The sequence below is a fragment of the Hemicordylus capensis genome, chromosome 2 (assembly GCF_027244095.1).
Source record: "Hemicordylus capensis ecotype Gifberg chromosome 2, rHemCap1.1.pri, whole genome shotgun sequence".
NCBI lineage: Eukaryota > Metazoa > Chordata > Lepidosauria > Squamata > Cordylidae > Hemicordylus > Hemicordylus capensis.
Window position 1 is genome coordinate 164,100,321 of NC_069658.1, and position 20,431 is coordinate 164,120,751.

Consider the following 20,431-nt stretch of genomic DNA (forward strand, 5'->3'; position numbering starts at 1 on the left):
ATCCCCCCAAAGCAGTTGCCAAACATTAGGACCACCTGTGTCTTATTGTGGCATGGATTATTCTGTTTTATGGTTGACCAAGCAATTATTGTGTCCCGCCAGTCTGCTCTTTTTCTTGCCACCAGGCTGGAGTGGTTCCTTCTAGCCTCACCTTGCATAACCTCATCAGCTTCCTTTCCCCCAGCTTGGCAATGTGGTACTCCTCCTCCAAACTGTTGCCCACTTGGTACAAGGGCAACTCATTAGGCGCCTTGAGACAACACATACAGCCATTCTGCATGTGGCCGGTTCTCTTCCCCCCTCACCTGCAATTCACTATGCTACAGATGAGCAGCTCCTCATCTGAATAGGCACAGATGAGGCAAACATTCTGGCAAACATTCTGGCGCCCTAGACTGCAAATCTGGGTCGAGGTGTGAGGTGCAGTGCTGGAGCCACCCATTTGCCATGAACAAATGACAGCTGGCCCAGCAGTGTTGGGTGGCCCCTGCAGAGGAGGACAGCATGGCTCTTGTTCCTTTAATAGTGGCACAGAAGAGGACGTTTCATCAGGACCAGCTTGCCATGCATGAGAGAGAAACACAACTGCGTCTGTTTAAATGCTGCCTTTACCATGGTTAACAGGAGAGGACCCCTACAGCCCTCTATAGCTAATGCAGAACGGTTGCATGCATAACTCTTTTGACTGTCAGACATGCCCCTCCTCAATATTTTCTATTCTTCTTTGTCCGGTCTAAGGCCTAGACTGAATCTTGGACTACCTTGGCCTGGAATCTCCATTCTGCTCCAGCTAGCAACATCCACCCTCATCCCCAAGGCCTGCCTTTTCTTGAATCTGCATTTGGCAATTCACTGTATTAGGGCATGTGGAGCTGGGAAATCATCAGACATGCAGGTTCTTTCTTCTGCCACTACCTGGAGCAAATAGAATGAAAATAGTAGGAACACCATAACGGAGGAGGAAAAGGGCCTGTGGTCTAGATGCTTCTTCAGAACTGGTGTAGCATAGTGGCTAAAGATGTGAGCTCTATGAACCAGAATGCCCCTGATTCCCGCGAATCAATGACTTCCCTTCTGGCTTATAAGCGAGCTTCTCTTTCTCTCTCTCAGCCTCGCCCCTCAGTTACAATGATTAGTGGGCTAATATATGCAAAACGCTTTGAACATTCTGAAGAGCGATATAAATGCTAAGTATTATTAATCTTTTCATATTTTTGGTGATCATATGAACAATGCTAGGGTTAAAAGCAAAAGCAACAGAGCCCTGAGGCACCTGGAAACTAACAAGATTTAGAGGTCATTCACAGAATGAAGGTCATTCACGCAGTCAAAAATTGTGGAGGCTGTTCTCAGGCACAGCCCAATTCAGGCTAGGACTAGGTCAGGCAAGGTTTGGAAAGCCTTCAGTCCACCTGCCTGGTAGGTCCTGTGAATGGCTCTGTGTTCTACCCAGGTTTGGAAGCTGTGTGTGCTCCCAATTTTTGGTTGTATGGAAACAAGATAGGAGGAAAAGCCACACAGCTTTTCCTCCTACATTGCTTCCACACAATCACTTCTACCCAGGTTTTTCTCTTACCTTGCTTCCACACAGTTGAAAATTGGGAGCACACACAGCAGCCAAACCCTGGTAGAACACCGTTTTTGATTGTGTGAATGACCTCTTATTATGGTATAAACCAGGGGTGGGGAACCTTGGCCCTCCAGCTGTTTTTGAACTACAACTCCCACCATCCCCAGCCACTGGAGGGCCAAGGTTCCCCACCCCTGGTTTATACCATAATAAGATCATTCAAACCATGGAGGAGGGGAAGTCATGTCCTCAACAACCATCAAGTCCTCAACTACCCTGTGAAGCTGGTTGGGCTGAGAGCAGAGGCGTATCTAGGGAAAATAGTGCCTAGGGCAAGCACTGAAATTGCGCCACCTGTCCAAATATCTGACACCCATCTTTCAGATAACTTTACCATAATATCAGCTGAAAAATACAAGTCAAGCTCGTTAATCTTTTAATATTTCAAAAACTATTTAGCAGTGGATGTAGCCAGACAAAAAATGCTCGAAAACTACAAATTTCAGTATGCTGGGGCTCATGAAATACCCAAATACTATGTGGAGGTGTACTTGGAAAACTAAACAGAAGTGCCTGTCTAATTCTCTACTATGCATTGTAGTATCACTATTACATAAGTTTTAAAAATAAATGGAGAATTTGACTTTTCCCAGATACTAGGGCCTTGCAGAGGCTATTTGAGCATGCTTGGTGGCCATTTTGTTTTTGGTGGCCATTTAATTTTTTTTTTTCATTTTAAAAAATGGCGCCCCCCTTCAAGTGGCACCCAGGGCACGTGCCCTGCCTGCCCCACCCTAGATACGCCCCTGGCTGAGAGAGTGACTGGCAAGAAGAGTTTATCTCCTCTTCCTCTGACACATCTTTGGGGCTCTAAATTCTGATGGGCTGCAATCATTCCCACCCAACAGTCATTGTTGCTGTGGTTGTTGGGGGTTGTACTCCAGCAACATCTGGGGACCCAAGGTTGGGAGACCCTGCTCTTACAGATCCCAACTTCTCTTTCCTATCTGTAGCAGCTTCTCTCCTGTCTTCTTAAGATCAGAATTTCAGTCATCCTGTGTTGCCTGACAGAGAGCCGCACAACATCTCTTTCACGCCAAGCCCCATTTCCTATTGCTTCTCCATCTATCACCACCAAGTCATAGCTCTCTGTATCATTCTCCCCCTCCTTCCCCATCTATTAACTTTTGTTTCTCCTTAGCCATCTATTTTAAGCCTGAATATTTATTTTGGAGAGGGATATATGATTGCTAGGTGCTTTCCATGTGCAATGAAGTTGCACCATAAAGATGGAGAGGTTATTAAGCTGACAGAAGACTGCTGGGCTAGGGCAGAGGCTCACATAAGGAGGGACAGGAAGGGCTAAATATAGTGGAGATGGAACAGCAGCCTAGGCTCAGATCATCAGCAGAACCTTTAAGTCTCTCAAAGGGAGCAATCTAAATGAAGGCTGGGAATTGTTCCCAGCCTCGGAAGGACAAGGAGCCACAGTTAAGGATAAGAATAACTTTATAGTCCCTTGAAGTCCCTGCTCTGCTCCACCCCAAAGTAAATTGCAGAAAGTGGATTTCTGGAAATGCAGCTACACCTGGGGAATCACTCACCGGGCATACGAGAAAAATGTTACCCACCAAGGAAGGCCAGAAGGGATCTGCAGGCATTGCTCAAAGATGGATAACAGTTCAAAGTGACCCACAGAAAGGCCTTCTATGCATAAGTTCTAATTGTTGGCAATGCAGCTCCTGATGGCATCAACTCTTAGCAACCCTATTGACCACTATGGGTAGAGATATCCAGAAAAGGCATGCCCCCTCTGACCACTCTTTCTCTACTCTGATTCTGCTTTGTTAGACTCATAGTAGTCTCACGTTTAATTCTCCCACCTGGAGAATGAAACTTCCTTCTTCTCCCTTCCCCTCTTCCTGCAAAGAGGCATGTAGGCCTTAATCTATCTCCCAAATGGATGTCCTAAATAAACTACTTTATTTGGAGCTTTAACTCCATGTCTCCCTACAGTATTAATTAACAATGCTCCCTTACTTGTGCACTTCCGCTATAGCTGGGGCAGATAAAATCCCCCCGCCCCCCCGGCCGAGCTCTGTAACACTAATGCTAGTAGAATACCATCCATATTATATTTATTTTTGTGAATGGCCTAGAGCCTTTGGAGTCAGGCAGTATATAAATAGAATAAATAATAAATATTTTAATTCTTAGAAGTGTGTCCAATTTTATAGGACATAGAATTTTGGACGAAATTCAGACAAGTCAAGAACAAAGTCATACTACCTTTATTAGGGTCCACTAAAAATCACAAAACAGTGAAATAGCTTTCAAGTTTCACAGAACTCTTGCTCATGCAAGAGTTTAAAAAAAGCAGAAAGAAGGATGTGAGGAGAAAAAATGTATGTAAACGTTTTAAGATTATGATGATGCAATGTATCCTTTACTGCAACATATTTTTCTCTTTCCACTTTTTTTTTTTTTTTGGCTTGAGCCCAAAGAGGAGTTTTGTGCAGTTCAAAAGCTAGCTCATTATAGTTGGTTGTAGAAAAAATATTATAAGACACTCTTCCTTTTTTCTAAGGAATCAGCATAGCTGCTTGCATCTCTCTCTCTCTCTCTCTCTCTCCCCGCCCCTCCCCAGTACATTGGATTAAGCTATATATTTTATGAGGGACATACTCCAAAGTACTTCATTTCTCCCTGTTTCTAATTAACTTTAGAGACCTTTATCACCTTTGCTTCTTGTCCTTTCTCTGTACAGCTCAGGGCTGTGGAGAGTGGTTTTTCCTGTTTGATTCTCACAACAATCCTATTGTGTCCATTACGCTGAAAAACAGTTACTAGCCCAAGGTTTCCCCGTGGGCTCCGTGGGTGAGCAGGGATTTGAAGCCAGGTCTCCTCAATCCAAGTCCAACGTGTTATCTATTCCACCACACTGGCACTTCAAAAAACAAATACATGGCTGATCTTCATTGCTTCCCTCTAACCTGAAAACCAGTCTTCTATCAGCTGTTGTGTTCTATCAACACAACACTAGTGACTTGGACTATGCTCTTCATCAATAGTCAATAAACCATGATCATAAAGTTGAGAGGGCTCTGCTGAGTCAGCAAGGGTAAGCTACCTCTAAAGATAAAGCCGCAACCATCGATTCTCCTCAAGTCTCCAGATCCCAGCAGGAAATGCAGTTCCACATTCTCTTCCTTGGCAACTTGTTCCACAATCCATTTTTGAAGTCAGAAAGATATTTGTTCTGCTCCTTCTTCCTTGGTGTTTCTTTTAATAAGCTGTGGTGAACAGTTACAGCTGCCTTTCAGATGTCTGAAAACATCCATAAGCTTCTCTGTCATATAATATTCTTATCTCTTCACTGCACCTGCCTAACTCCCTCAGCCTTTTAGACATTAAGAACCCTTTATTGCTATCTGAATTCTCTCAGGTTTTTCTTATTATGTAGCAAACAGAACAATATTCCAGATGAAGGTTTACCAGCATGGAGCACCATGACACTGTTACTTCTCAGGTCCTGCATGTGATGTTTTTGTCAATACAACCCACAATGATGTCCAACTCTTCTGCAATATCCCCACATTGTAGGCCCACATTTAAACTAGGAGCAACTACATCCTCTAGTCCTTCATATAGAATCCAGAGGAAAGAGTTGTGGAGTTGAATCAGGAATATTAATGGTTTAATGAAACAGATACTATTTACAGAGAGGCAAGTGCAGTCTGCCTTCAGTGTTCTTGCTGCTGGCTGTTTGTTTTGTTAGCCCCTTCTCCAGGACTGGAATAAAAGTAACTAAAGCACCATTCAAAAGCTGGCCTGGATCAATGAATGGATTAACCAAAAAACACCACACTTCAGTTTACAGCTGTGCTCAATAGTTAAATCTATGTTACTGTTAGACATTTGGGGTTTTTTTATGTTTGCTTGCTGAATTCCATTTTATTCTACTCTATCATAGCATTGTTGATGTTTTCCTATCCTCTATAACGTTGGCAGTTCCTCTCAGTTTTATATTACCTGCAATGCAACACACCAGTCAGGCTTAGCTAATCTGATGGATCCTTCCCATGGTTCAAAATGCTTGCCTTAATCTTCAAGGCCCTCTGGTGCTTTTGCTCCCGCTATCTGAATTATAGTATATCCCCTATTCTTTCTCTTCCTGAGCACTTGGTTGCCCAGTGAAGTAACTTAAAACCTGTATGAAAAATCTTCCCTAGACAGCCTGCTCGACAGCCTTTTCCACTAACACTCCCATTCAGAATGTGTGCACACTTTCCTCAAGAGGTTTGCAATAAAATAAGGCATCGAATACACATTGTTTATTACATTTATATACTGCCTCATACCAATGTCTCATGGCCATAAATTAATGCAGATAATTCACACTCCTCGGACCAGACGCAACTCCTGTTTGTGGCAGGAGCACATACATATTCACCCTCTAGGTCTCCTTGCCATATAGCTTCACCGGATGTGTGAAAAGAACCCTTAACCTGCAACTGTGTAAACAGAGCCCTTGTCAAATAAACCATGAAAGAATGCTGTGCAAACTGAAGACTTTGTCTGTACTTAACACTGTCCTACCAATAAGAAACTAAACAAATACCTTACTATATTTTAAAACAACCACACTCAAGCTCTACAAATTAGGATTTGGTTGACCTGCTTTACTTTCTCTACCCACTGCCATTCATGTTATAAAGGCAAGCACGCTGGGTTAGGACCTCTCCATTTCTAGATTTGTGCATCCTTTCGCCAAAAGAGGACCTGGTGGGGTTGTGAGGATCTGCATGTTTACAACGAACCATTACATAAACAGGACAGAGGCCTGAACATCCACAATCCTGCGGGACGGGTGCCCTAGCCAACAGCAGCCCCTGACATTTTGTGCGGTGGTTACTACTTGTCTGAGAATACAGGAGTGTTCGTTCTTCACTTCAGTTAGTTCCCTTTGCTATCTCCTGGTTTGAAAGGAATTGGACAACATGGTGGGTGGTGGGACACACAGAGCAGGCAGGCCAAACTCCCCAGCCTGCATTCATACGTCACACCCCAAGATTCCTCCTTGAAGCAGGAGCTGTAGCAAGGCTCATGCAAAGGAGCTGTAAATAGAAAAGGGAAAGGCACGGAAGGACGGGGGATTAATAGATGTCTTGGGGCTCCATGTAATCCCGGAGCGGGTGGTATTTGCTTGCCCTGTTGACCCTGAGCTCCTTCAGAACCGGATAGAGAGCTGATCCACCACCACCTTTACACCTTCCTGCCAGAAAAGATCAAAGGGTAGGATAAAATTACCCTGATCTCTTCTGCTCTGCCCTGCTGCTCCTCTCTCTAGCTCCCTTCTTCAAAGTTTGGTACAACAGCAGGTACCTGGAGAGTGTGATCTGCTAGCTTCTTGTAGGACAGGGTCCCTCAAGACACTTTATTAACTGAAACTGTAATCTCTGTCTCTGGCTCTCCCTCTCTCCTGGAGGATGAGAGTCCTGGCATGCTTGCAACCCTCTCCTTTTTAATCAGGCAAATTTCCTCTTGCCAACCTGCCTCTTCACACAAGCCTATTTCACACAGGCTATATACATGACAGTCAAAGTGTAAGGAAGGACCAGCATGCACACGATCACTTGTGAATGGCAAGGTGTTTCTTTTGCCATGCATTAATGGGCTGGGAAATTGACCCGTGCATCTCTTGCACTTCACAAGGGATAGTGGGCACATTTCTTTTCACCTATGCAAAGACAATGGGTTAGCGAGTGTAGTGTGTGAAGTGAGCTCTGAGAAATAAAGTCATTTGGATGAAATGACCCATGCCATAACCTTAGACGATCTGGTTTGCCTTCTAAATCGGATCTTCCCTTTCAAAGCAGAGGACACCGTCCAATCAGCGGGGACACCCAAGAATCTCTTTCCATATCCCGGGGGGGGGGGCAGGGGGATGAAGGGATCCACATTCCACCAACTCACAAAGAGGAGCAGACACCAATTCCCAAGCAGAGCGGGAGAGGGGAGAAGCATAGCAAGGGGTGCAACACTCTTACCGTGCTCTATGGGCTGAGCCCTCCTGCTCAGGACCCCCTGGGGTGTGTGGCTCCCTCAGGCCAGAAGATTCAGGCTACACTGCTAGCTCCCTTCAGTTGTTCCTGTCTCGGCACCTGCCGTCAGTCTACAGGCTTCGTGTCTCTCACTCACTCTCAGTGTCTCATCCTCTCCCAGGATAGATCTCCCTGTGGGGAGCTGGGATGCTGTGGAGGGAGGGTGGGTGGGGGTTTGGGGGAGGGCCAATTCCAGGAGCAGCATCAGGCAAATTAAATCAGACACCAGCGAGTTGGGGAAATCGGATTGGGACTTAATGCAAAGCAGGTGGATTGGGAGGGGACCGAGAGGGAGAGTAATGTGCTCTCTTGGAAAGGAAAAACACAACCAAAGGGTTTGATATCATTTGTTTGTGTGTATTAAACATTGCATTAATAGAACAGAGATACACCGGGGGGGGGGGAATACACACAGAAGTGTGTGTCTTGTGGGGAATGGGTCTAGAATATCCTTTTGTATTCTGATGAACCCTTCTTGAGAGACCTGTGTTGGGAGGGGGGGGGGTCATACCCTGGAGGACAGCAGTGGAGGCAACACTGTTTTCTAGACCGAGGGGAGGAAAGGTGTGCGGTGGGCTGGCAAAAGCATTTGCTCGAAGGCCTTTTGGCAGCTGTGTGTTGTGGGATGCTGCTGGAGAAGGATTATCTTGGCCTCAATCTCTTTTAATCTCTCCCGCAGCTTTGGCCCAAGCCTGAGATAAATACCTTTTAACGGATCGCATCTGACGTCAGGAAGCCATCAATCTAATCAGCCAGGCCACTTCTGGGCCAGAGGTAGCCACTGCACCGCTTGCAAGAGCCAAGCACCTCACATGTACCTGAGTGTTGATGATGACAGAGAGGCTGCTCGTTTGCCCGCCTCCTACAAAAAAAGGAGCATCACCCACAACCGGCTCTGAAATGGCCACTGACTGGATGGAAGGAGACAGTTGGATGCAAAGAGCATGGAAAGGGGCAAACTGGAAACAAGTGTGTGTTTCCTCCCTCTCTCTGCTAGGAGGGTAGAATGACAATGGTGGTGGTGGTGATAATAAATAGCTCATTTTAAGCATTTAAGGCACGAAACATATACATTTATTTTTATAACATCGCTGTAAGATAGGCCAGCATTATCACCCCCACATTGGTGGTGAGAAGTTGAGAAATCTCAACTTGCCTAAGGCCATGATGAGTTTGTGGGTGAAGTGAAGTGGGACTTGAGGTGGGGATCATCTGAGTTCATATCCAGGCTGCAGCCACAGTGGTGGGAAACACCTACAAGTTTTCAGCAGAAAACCACTGAAGCACTCAGTGAGGCCATTCACACAATCAAAAACTGGGTTCTACCCAGGATTGGGAGTTGTGTGTGCTCCCAATTTTCGGTTGTATGGAAGCAAAGTAGGAGGAAAACCTGGGTAGCTTTTCCTCCTACCTTGTTTTCACACAATCACTTCTACCCAGTTTTTCTTCTTACCTTGCTTCCACACAACCAAAAATTGGGAGCGCACACAGCTCCCAAACCTGGGTAGAACACAGTTTGTGATCGTGTGAATGACCTGTGTTGTTATGATGCAAAAAAGCTTGGGAGTAGGGCCATAACTATAATTCAACAAGCAGGAGGGGGGTGGGGACGATACATGTCCCTTGGCTTCTGAGGGAAGGGAGCCCATTGGCTGGGCAACAGCTCACTCTGAACTCCCCCACCCCACCTTCCTGACTTACTGTTATGCTGCTGGCTTCTGATTAGAGGACTCACCTACTGTAGGCTTCAAGACGAGATATATCATTTAAAAAAACACACATTTCTAATTTCATTAAATGCATGCACCCAAGCTTGTGTGTGAAAATGTTTGCATGCATAGGGAGTATGATATTATTCATATGGGAGTGAGAGGAAGGTTGTGGTGAGGCTGTTTTGCTTTTCACTGTGTCCTTACATTTCTTCTGCAGCAAAGGTATTGGGGAAGGGAAGTGTAGTCTTTGGCGGGGGGCATAGGACCCAACTTCACTTTTTGTCCAGGGACCCACTCCAACCTTGCTAGGCTCGCCTGGGAGCATCTGCTCAACCTTCTCATCCTCCAAAACTCACTGGGACAGGTTTAGCTCCAGGCAAGTGGCCAGGCAGCAGAAACGACTGACTGCTTAGGGGCTGGTTCACACGATCATTTCAATATTGGTTCAATGAAACCATAGTGATCCTGGCACCGCGCGTGCTCCCACGGAGTGTGTCATGTGAACTCAGGAATTTTTTTTTATTTTATTTTTTGCTTTAACTGAGATCAGCCAGCCAAGTTCAAATTTAAGATTACTAGATCTTGGTTAAATGTTGGTTGGTTGCAGCACCAATCAGAGATTGGGGGAAACCCTGAGTTCACATGCCACGCTCTGAGAGAGCATGTGCATCACTGAGATCTCCGTTTTTTGTTTAACTGTCATCGAAAGGATTGTGTGAATGACTGTCTGAAAGAGAGATCTAGGAGTTCTGTGCTTTAAGCCCCATCTACAGCCCTTGTTCTTGGCTCTCAGTCCTGCCCTTCCTGTTGCAAGAAAGCAACATGAAACAGTTCCCCTCCCCATCTAATAGTAGCATTTCAATCAGGAAAGCAGCGCCAGGAAAGCAGCATGGAGGGAAAGGTGAAAGCCCCCCTCTTCCACAGCCGTGGCTTCGATCCAACTTGGAGGGCAGGGTGCGCAGCTGCTATTAGGCCAATAAAAGACATTAAGCGATCCGATCACATTATGTCTAGTTTGGCCTTTGGGCTTCTATTAACTCTTTCAGGCCTGCTATGCAGCTTAAATCTTTGTTGACCAGGGCTAGCCCCTCCCAGGAATGGGGTCACTGCTGTCTTTGATACTCTTTCTCCTGTGCCTCTCCGCTTCTGTTTGGCTGCAATATAATCCCATCTCTGGCTGCTAATCCCCCATGCAGGAACAACAGTGGATTGTGCTTATCCCAGCCTGGAAAACATGAAACAATCCAGAACTCCTCGTCCTCCCTGCTGTTTGGCTGCGTGAGCCAATATAGATTCCGATCATAAGGAGCCTGAAGAACTCTTTGTGGGAAGAGCTTCACTAAGAACCAGACCAGGTTACCCACAACCCATTCTCACCCACTTTGGATTTGCTGAGGGAAGGGCTATTCCCCACCACCCCCTCCATCTCCCACAATCATTTGTTAATTAAATCTTTGCCTCCAACAGCCACAGATGCTTCACGGCTCCTCTTTTTGCTTCTTTCAGTTGTGACAAGTACCCAAGAGTGATAGTAACACTTGTCCAGTTGGATCTGTTGTTTTTTTCATCAGGCTTTACCAGGAGCTAGTTTTTCTCAAAGTTGCATTTAGTAGCAAGCCTGCTTTGGCCTAACTGGTTCTACAGGGGTGTATTTTTCTAGTCATAAGAACCATAGTCCAGCAAAATGAAAATTTTTAGACCCAGCCTTTCTTAGAAATAAACTTCCCCTTCTCCTGCTGGTTCCTTCATATAATCATTAGCTCTAATAGTTATACAGCACTTCAGAGCATTCAAAGCACTTCTCATATATTATATCAGTCACCCTTACAACATCCCTGTAAGGTAGGGCAGTATGATTATCCCCATATTGTAAATGAGAGACTGTAGCTGCGGCGGGGGTTGTCTAAGGCCACCTAAGTTCATGGAAGATTCCTGGTTTACAGTCCAATCTCTCTTAGCCATGATGCTAACCTTGGCTCACAAGCCTGGCATCCTTCCTGGGACACAGTGATGCTCAGGCTAAGATGATGGGCATGGCCCTGGAGTCCCTTTCTGATGTCATCTTTCTCAGAATGTCATGAAGAAGCAAGGCAGACTTCCTCAGCAGTGAGAAAAGGGCTCCCAAGCCCTCCACTTGGGTGAGCCTCGACATGGGCTGCAGAGCTGGTGCACATCTCCATCCTGCTCAGAACTCATCTCTGGTCCGCAGCCCCTTGGACTGTACCCCAGACTCCACGTTTGGCTTGTTCCTTCGGCTAGCGGATCTTGCTCTTCCCTGAGGAGTAGGGGGCTCCGGGGAGTTTCCACCGCTGTGTCCAGCTCCCGTATTCTCCTCCTCACCATCTGGGCGTGACTGCTCCTGTTCCGTCTCCTTCTGTCTCACTAGCTCTTCTGCCTGGGCCCGTTCCTGAAACCAGTGACAGTATCATAGGCAAGGGCTGGGGGGGGGGGGAGAGGAAGCGGGGCCTGCAGTGCAGCACCCCGTCACCTGAGGGCCTCCTCCTTGCTCACACCCATACGACGATACGTTGCTCCCAAAGGAGCTCCAAACCATTCTCAAGGCAATCTCCTCTCTAGGAAACTGTGCTTCTGGAAACAGTGATAAGCCCTTCCTATTGCTGCCTGGAAGCTCCACACCGCCCCGCCCCCAGCCCCCCCCCCACTGTACCAACATTTGTGCTTTGGGAGAACCTCACTGGGCTCTCTCTATCTCTCCCCCCCGCCCCGGCCACCACCTCTCCCCATGCTTTGTTACCTGCTCCGCATGCTTTGGAGAGAGGGTGTACCAGAGGGCAATGGCACAGCGCCTGCCACGGGTAACTGCCCACACGCCATGGGGGTTCTCCCCACCAGAGCTAAAGGCCACCAGCCTCCCACATTTGGGGCGCACCTGGGCCTGCCAGAGAGAGAGGGAAAGAAAGAAAGAAAGAAAGAAAGAAAGAAAGAAAGAAAGAAAGAAAGAAAGAAAGAAAGAAAGAAAGAAAGAAAGTAAGTGATACCTCAGTGGCTCCCACGTAATCCTCCCCCTCCCCCTGCCCAGCCTTGTAATTTTCTTCTCTCCTGGGGTCCAAGGTGGGTGGCATCTCTATGAACAACTACGAAGCCAGCGAATATTTATATACTGCTCTGCAACAAACGTTCCCAAAGTGGTTTACATAGATCTAAATAAATAAAATGGCTCCCCTGTCCCCAAAGGGCTCACAATCTAAAAAAGAAACATAAGATAAAGACACCAGCAACAGCCACCGGAGGGATGCTGTGCTGGGGATGGATGGGGCCAGTTGCTCTCCCCCGGCTCAGTAAAGAGAATCACGTTGTTCTGGATCATGTCCCCGTGATCCAGAACAAAGGGAGCCATGCAGGACCAGAGAGGGGTGAAAGGCAGGCAAAACCAAATGCAGATACTAGTAGAGAGTTGGGCATACCAGTTGGAGAGGGAGTTAATGTACATCCTGTCATGACATTTGACTGGATTTGCCTTTGGCTGCCCGATTTGAATCTGTTGGGTTGCTAGGGTCAGATTCTGCTGGAAGGGAGGGGCAAAGGGGCCATAGATCAGTGGAAGAGCATCTGCTTTGCATGCAGAAGGCCCCAGGGGGAAATCCCTGGCAAACTGCTGCCAGTCAACACAGCCAATACTGACATAGATGGACCAGTGGTCTGACTCCGTATAGAGCACCTTCCTAATCCCTGACCTGCTGTTTTCCCCTCTCCCCCAATCCTACACCCACCAAGACTTAAACCCAGACTCACTGTAACGGTCACAGCATCTGTCTCAGTGAAGAAGAGGTTTCCTCCTTGGAAGTCGTCATTCAGGTAGAGGATTGCACTGCAAAGCAATGGGAGAGCAGCTGGAGTCGTGGATAGCTGGGAGTTACTGAGTGGCAGCCGTGTGTAGCCTAGCTCATCTTTACAAGCTAGGCTACAACTAGCTGCCAAGAGAGATGGGCCATCCCTGATGGTGAATTTTCCACATTCCCACGCTACCCCATTATTATTCAGCAGCAGCCACGGTGTGATTCAGAGCAATAAGAACCAAGGGTTCATCTGCTCCAGCATCCTGTTTAGAACAGGACCCAGTCAGCTGCTTCTGGGAAGCTTGCAAGCTAGGCATGAAGGCAGCAGCCCACTGCTATCATTTGTCCCCAACAGCTGATATTAAGGTGTATACTGCTTCTGCACCTGGAGGTTCTACTTAGCCACAATGAGTAATAGCTGGTAATAGATCTCTCTTCCACAGATCTGTCTAATTCTCTTTAAAAGCCCTTTAAGTCAGTGGCTACCCCCACATTACCGGGGAGCCTGTTCTCAGATGATGGGGCAATGACCACTGGCTTAGATGGTCTTCAGAATAGGCTAGACCCATCAAGGAGGCAGGAGGGCACAGCAGACCCTTTTCCACCTTTGCCACCAAGGCTATGGAATAACACACACACACCGTGCCGGTGAAATTGTGGTACTAACTGTGCCTCCCTTCTTAGCCTTGAAAACTGTGTGAGGCTTACCTTTGAATGCACTCCCTGTCAAAAGAAGAGCTTCTCCATCTCTGGTTTCTTTTTTAAAGACCCTTAAGACACACCTGTTTTCTCAGGCTTTTAATTAGAATTTTAAACTGTTTCAATTGTTTTTATCCTGTGAAACTATTTTAATCATTTCACTCTGTGAATTGTTTTTAATTCATCATCATCATCATCATCATCATCATCATCATCATCATCATCATCATTTTATTCTCTTCCATGCTTATAAAACATAGAATTCCCTACAAACTGGGCAAAGAGCCACTTTTTAAAGTGCTGTTTCTCTTATATCTAGCAGGGGAAGAGGAACTGTCCCTATCCAACTCCTACACATCATGGGGTGGGTGTGCGGAATTCCTTATCTGTATTTGACTGTGTGCTCCCTCCCCACACTTTACCTCCATGGCTCCATTGTAGAGCCATGACATCTCCATCCTAATTTGTTCAAACCACAGCTCCAAGGGAACAGTGACTATAGTGCAATCAAATTCAGCATACATGTGGGGAAAGAATCACCAAGGAAGTCGAACACAGACATTTTGAATTTCAGAAGAGGAAACTTCTCTAAAATGAGGAGTATGGTGAAAAGAAAGCTGAAAGGGAAAATCAGGAGAGTCACTTTGCTCCAGAGTGCATGGAGTTTACTCAAAACCACAATACTAGAAGCCCAGTTAGATTATATACCCAAAAGGAGGAAAGGTACCACTAAGTCCAGGAAGATGCCAGCATGGCTAACAGGTACTGTCAAGGAAGCCATAAAAGGGAAGAAGACTTCCGTCCGAAATTGGAAGGCCTGTCCAAATGAAGAGAACAGAAAGGAACACAAACTCTGGCAAAAGAAATGCAAGGTGACAATAAGGGAGGCAAGAAGAGAGTTTGAGGAACATTTAGCGAAAAGTATCAAGGGGAATAACAAAAACTTCTTTAAATACATCAGAAGCAGGAAACCTCTCAGGGAGGCAGTTGGACCATTAGACAATGAGGGAGCGAAAGGGATTATTAAGGAGGATATGGAGGTTGCAGAGAAGCTCAATGAGTTCTTTGCATCTGTCTTCACGGCAGAGGATACTGAGCATATACCTGTTCCTGAACCTGGCTTTTCAGGGATGGAGGCTAAAGAACTGAGTCAGATAGAAGTGACGAAAGATGATTTTCTAAACTGTCTGGAAAAACTGAAAACTAACAAATCACCAGGGCCAGATGGCATCCATCCAAAAGTCCTCAAAGAACTCAAATGTGAAATTGCCAACCTCCTTGCTAAAATATATAACTTATCCCTGCAATCGGGGTCTGTACCGGAGGACTGTAGAGTAGCAAATGTAACACCAATTTTTAAAAAGGGATCCAGGACGATCCGGGAAATTACAGGCCGGTTAGCTTAACGTCAGTTCCAGGCAAATTGATGGAAAGCATCCTCAAGGATAAAATTGTAAAGCACACAGAAGAACAGGCCCTGCTGGGAGAGAACCAGCATGGCTTCCGCAAAGGTAAATCTTGCCTCACAAACCTTCTGGAGTTCTTTGAGAGTGTGTGGATCAAGGTGATCCAGTTGACACAGTATACCTGGACTTCCAAAAAGCTTTTGACAAAGTTCCTCATCAAAGACTCCTGAGGAAACTTAGTGGTCATGGGATAAGGGGACAAGTACATGTGTGGATTGCTAACTAGTTGAAAGACAGGAAGCAGAAGGTAGGTATAAATTGAGAGTTTTCACAATGGAGGGAAGTAAGAAGTGGGGTCCCCCAGGGATCTGGATTGGGAACAGTGCTTTTTAATTTATTCATAAATGATCTAGAAGTAGGGGTAAGCAGCGAGGTGGCCAAATTTGCAGATGATACTAAACTCTTTCGAGTAGTGAAATCCAAAACGGATTGTGAGGAGCTCCAAAAGGATCTCTCCAAACTGGATGAATGGGCAACAAAGTGGCAAATGCGGTTCAGTGTTGGCAAGTGTAACGTGATGCATATTGGGACGGGATCTGAGCAGTCGGTGACTGACCAGGAGAGGGATCTTGGGGTCGTGGTGGACAGCTCCTTGAAAGTGTCGACTCAATGTGTGGCAGCTGTGAAAAAGGCCAATTCCATGCTAGGGATCATTAGGAAGGGGATTGAAAATAAAACTGCTAATATTATAATGCCCTTATCCAAAACTATGGTGCAGCCACACCAGGAGTACTGCGTACAATTCTAGTCACCACATCTAAAAAAGGACATTGTAGAACTGGAAAAGGTGCAGAAGAGGGCAACCAAGATGATCAGGGGCCTAGAGCACGTTTCTTATGAGGCAAGGCTACAACACCTGGTGCTTTTTAGTTTAGAAAAAAGGCGAATGCGGGAAGACATGATAGAGGTCTATAAAATCATGCATGGTGTGGAGAAAGTGGATAGAGAGAAATTCTTCTCCTTTTCCCATAACACTAGAACCAGGGGTCATCCCATGAAATTGATTGCCAGGAAATTTAGAACCAACAAATGGAAGTACTTTTTCACACAACGCACAATCAACTTGTGGAATTCTCTGCCACAAGATGTGGTGACAGCCAACAACCTGGATGGCTTTAAGAGGGGTTTGGATAACTTCATAGAGGAGAGGTCTATCAACGGCTACTAGTCAGAGGGCTACAGGCCACCTCCAGCCTCAGAGGCAGGATGCCTCTGACTACCAGTTGCGGGGGAGTAACAGCAGGAGAGAGATGGCATGCCCTCAACTTCTGCCTGTGGCTTCCAGCAGCATCTGGTGGGCCACTGTGTGGAATAGGATGCTGGACTAGATGGGCCTTGGGCCTGATCCGGCAGGGCTGTTCTTATGGCTCATATGAAGATGCACACTGTAGTCTGTACTATTTTAATTGTTTAATAGATTTGTACTGTTTTTAAATATATTGTAAACCACCTTGGATTATTTTTTAATGAAAGGCGGTATACAAATCTAACAGTAAACATAACAAAAACAGCAAGCCAGGATGTTAACCCATGTTCAAATTCAGGTTCAGCATCCTGGTTTGTAAGTCAGAGTCAAAGCACGGTTTCAGATTTGCACAAGCCACAAAGCCATGGCTCAACAAACCAGGATCCCTGCAGGAGCAGAGCAGAGAAGGGCAGGGGAGAGGCAAGGAAGCAGCGCTTGGACTTGTTAGTCTTTAGGCTGCATTCACCATCCTAACTATGATTAGTTGATCTTCTGATCTGGCCCACTGTGTAATTTTCAAAAAACATTAGTGGATACCGACTAAATTTTGCTTTTAACTAGCATACAAGGTCTGAATCTGCGTGTGTGTCCTCACTGAACAAGCCAAGAGGGCAGCAAAAGCTCTGCTCGGTGCCTGCAGTTCACACTGTTCCAGCCAGCACTGCAAGCACAGTTCAATGACTCATACAGGGTGAGTGAAAAAGTGGCACCAGAATCATCTTTCTTTGTGCGGCTCACACGTCTTAAAGAGCCCACCTGACTGCTGCGTCAAGACAAGCGAGCGGATGTGTCCGTCATCTAGAACCTGCCCGTGCACTTTGAAATGCCGGGCCCTGGAGGCAGGCTTCTGCGGGCCGAACTGCTTCTAGTGACTGCCTCTGCATACAAATGGCCTGGCAGAGAGAGTCACAGAGGCTGTTTCGCTGTTTTGTAAGCAGGCTGACGCTTGTTCCAAAGGCAAGTTCTTCAAAAACGACTGGCCGTGCAGGTTTTCAAGCATGGCAGTCTATGGCACCCTATGGCATCATGATCTATGGCAGTCTATGGCATCATGAACCTCCCTCCCTCCCAAACCGGCAGCTCCTAAAAGCGTTTGCAGGCTTTTGAGTTGTTTGGTTTAATAAGGCAAAGGATGAACATCTAAACAAATAGATTAACTCACACATGTATAACGTTATATTATACTGTTTTAAGTATGCAAACTGAGTTATAGAATTAGCTCAGGCTTCCACCTCAGTGTCTCACCTGTAGTCTCTGTATATGTAGGCAGGGGGCTCCCTCCAACACGTGTTTCCGTCTGGATCCAAGAGGCAGTTGTCAGCATGGACTGGGTGACTGAGGTCCATGCGGCCTTCCTGTTCTCCTGCATGGGAGACCAACAAAAGTTGTAACTGCCTCCCACCTTGTTTTCCCCTCACAGGTGATTAAAAAAAAAAAATCATAGATGATCAAAAGGCTCTTGTCCTACCCAGTTAATGCTCGAATGAGTCTAGTCTTTTCTGTATTATGGTAAACTAGTGTTTTTTAGCCCGTTACAATAACGGGCGCTAGCGGTTCCCCCCCCCTTACCTGCCGCGGCTGCGCTGCCGACCGACCGCCCGCCCTCCCAACTGCCGAGTCCTCCTCAAGCCCAGCCCACATCATTCGCGCGATAAAAGTCCGAATTTTGAGAAGAAGAGAGGAGCTGGCAAGCAGAGCTCCTCTCTCTTTAAAGCCTCTTCCCGAACTGGCGCTTTGGGCGCAAAGGACGCCTATTGCGTCCTTTGCGTCCATAGCGCCATTTCGGGCAGTGACTTTGCACAGAGAGGAGCTCTGCTTGCGAGCTCCTCTCTCCTTCTCTCAATAGGAACTGTTATCAGTCGAAGGACGTGGGCCGGGGCTGTGGAGGTCTTGTGTGGGTAAGGAGGTCTCGGCAGCTGGGAGGGCGGCCGGCGGCCGCGGGGGCAATTACATGGGCCGATTTGGCCCTTAATCATGGGTGGGGTTTGGTTTAGAAAGGAGGACTCGGGCAGCTGGGAGGGTGGGCGGTTGGCGGGAGCAATTTGTTGCTACGACGATGGGGACATCAACCGTCGTTTGGGGCACTTCAGCTACTTTGGCCAACGTGGCCGCCCGTGTCTGGGCGGCCGTATCTTTTTCGGCGGTTCTGAGCATGCGCTCCGCGCATGCCCAGAACTGCCGAAAAAGACACGGGCAGCACGGGATCACACACAGGGCTTTTATTATAGAGGATGCACAGAGAGCCAGCATAATGTAATGGTTAGAGTGTTGGACTAGGACCGGGAAGACCCCAGTTTGAATTCTCATTCAACCATAAAACTCGCTGGGTGACTCTGGGCCAGTCACGTATCTCTCAGCCTAACCTACCTCACAGGGTTGTTGTGAGGATAAAAATAACCATGTACACTGCTCTAAGCTCCTTTGAGGAAGAGCAGGATATAAGTGTAAAAATAAAATAAATAAATAAATCTGCCTCTGAAACTACTTCTCCAAATTCTTCTCCTCCTCTAAGCATTTTGATTTTAGATCTTTGCAAAATGCCAAGAGGCAGTGAAGTGGATAGAATGTTCCGCTTAGAGCAAGGAAGGCTACTTATGGTGGTAGATTTCTCTTGCTAGATTGGAGCAACCTTATTTGACAGTCATCAGTTTATGAGAATACATATTTGACATATGCCAATAAAATAAAATAAAAACATTATGTTTTGATAAGTCCAGAACTTTTAAATTATAGTGTAAAATGTCACACCCAAAATTTGAATTCAAATTTGAAAGTGTACACTCAGATTTTGGCAAAACTGGAAACTTCTACATATTTTGAATATCCCTGCATATCTATTTCAGCTCTATTTCCCCTTTAAGTTTTGTACATCTACATCTACAAAACTCAGATGTACACTCAGCAATGTTACATAATACCTGTGCCCTCTGCTTGCTGTATGAAATGTTCACATCACTTTCCTTGAATTAATTATTTCTGTATTATTTGTATCTTATTACACATGAACAATGTGATATAATAAATGCTAATTATCAATGGGGAAGACTCTTGATCAGTAGGGGTCATTATTATTATTATTATTACATTTATATCCCGCTCTTCCTCCAAGGAGCCCAGAGCGGTGTACTAAATACTTGAGTTTCTCCTTCACAACAACCCTGTGAAGTAGGTTGGGCTGAGAGAGGAGGGACTGGCCCAGAGTCACCCAGCTAGTTTTATGGCTGAATGGGGATTTGAGCTCGGGTCTCCCCGGTCCTAGTCCAGCACTCTAACCACTACACCACGCTGGCTCTCAGTAGTTGAAAAAGGGACCCCAAATTAAAAAGAAGAAGAAGAGGACTGAGAGTTCCTTACCCTCTGCAGCCATGCGACACACAAGATGTGTGAATGAAAAATGGAGGCTTTTCCCAGGAGTGAAATAGGATTCTACAATTTTTCGGGATTTCTCGCTGGCTTGCAGGAGTAGTTTAGCATCCCTCCAGTTCACAACACTCTCCTCAACCAGCTAGGAGACAAAAACAATCAGTAGAAGTGTCACATATACAAGTGCATAGGTTGTATGAAAGTTCAGACACACACAAAAAAGGAAAAACCCCAACAAATCATACCACCTACCAGAATATACAGCAATACCCTAAATGGAAGGCCGCAAAGGAGAAGAGGGCTCCTGTACCTTTAACAATTGTATGGAAAAGGGAATTTCAGTCAGTGCAGCTTTTGCTACCCTTAGGCTTGTAACCTTTAGGCTTACCCTTAGGCTTGTAACCTGGGTAACGTGCATTTGCCTTTCAACCTATCAATAAAGTGGAGGAAGAGGCTATGATGGCACTCTTTTGC

The 20,431-nt window shown here is 46.2% G+C and overlaps 1 protein-coding gene and 1 long non-coding RNA gene across 2 annotated transcripts in view; one reads left to right on the forward strand and one right to left on the reverse strand.

The window, feature by feature from the left end:
* Window positions 1-8,776, forward strand: part of LOC128342845 (uncharacterized) — a 29,739-nt gene extending 20,963 nt beyond the window's left edge. The window contains exon 4 of the long non-coding RNA XR_008315188.1: window positions 8,354-8,776. This is a non-coding gene — a long non-coding RNA (uncharacterized LOC128342845). The remainder of the gene's footprint in view (window positions 1-8,353) is intronic.
* A 2,399-nt stretch (window positions 8,777-11,175) lies between these two features.
* P3H3 (prolyl 3-hydroxylase 3) overlaps window positions 11,176-20,431 on the reverse strand; it is a 32,833-nt gene continuing 23,577 nt past the window's right edge. Inside the window, exons 11-15 of the mRNA XM_053290791.1 lie at window positions 19,949-20,099; window positions 17,840-17,957; window positions 13,140-13,215; window positions 12,142-12,282; window positions 11,176-11,793 (exon numbers count right to left, since the gene is read on the reverse strand). Coding sequence (XP_053146766.1) covers window positions 11,572-11,793; window positions 12,142-12,282; window positions 13,140-13,215; window positions 17,840-17,957; window positions 19,949-20,099 — 708 coding nt within the window. The 3' untranslated portion in view covers window positions 11,176-11,571. The remainder of the gene's footprint in view (window positions 11,794-12,141; window positions 12,283-13,139; window positions 13,216-17,839; window positions 17,958-19,948; window positions 20,100-20,431) is intronic.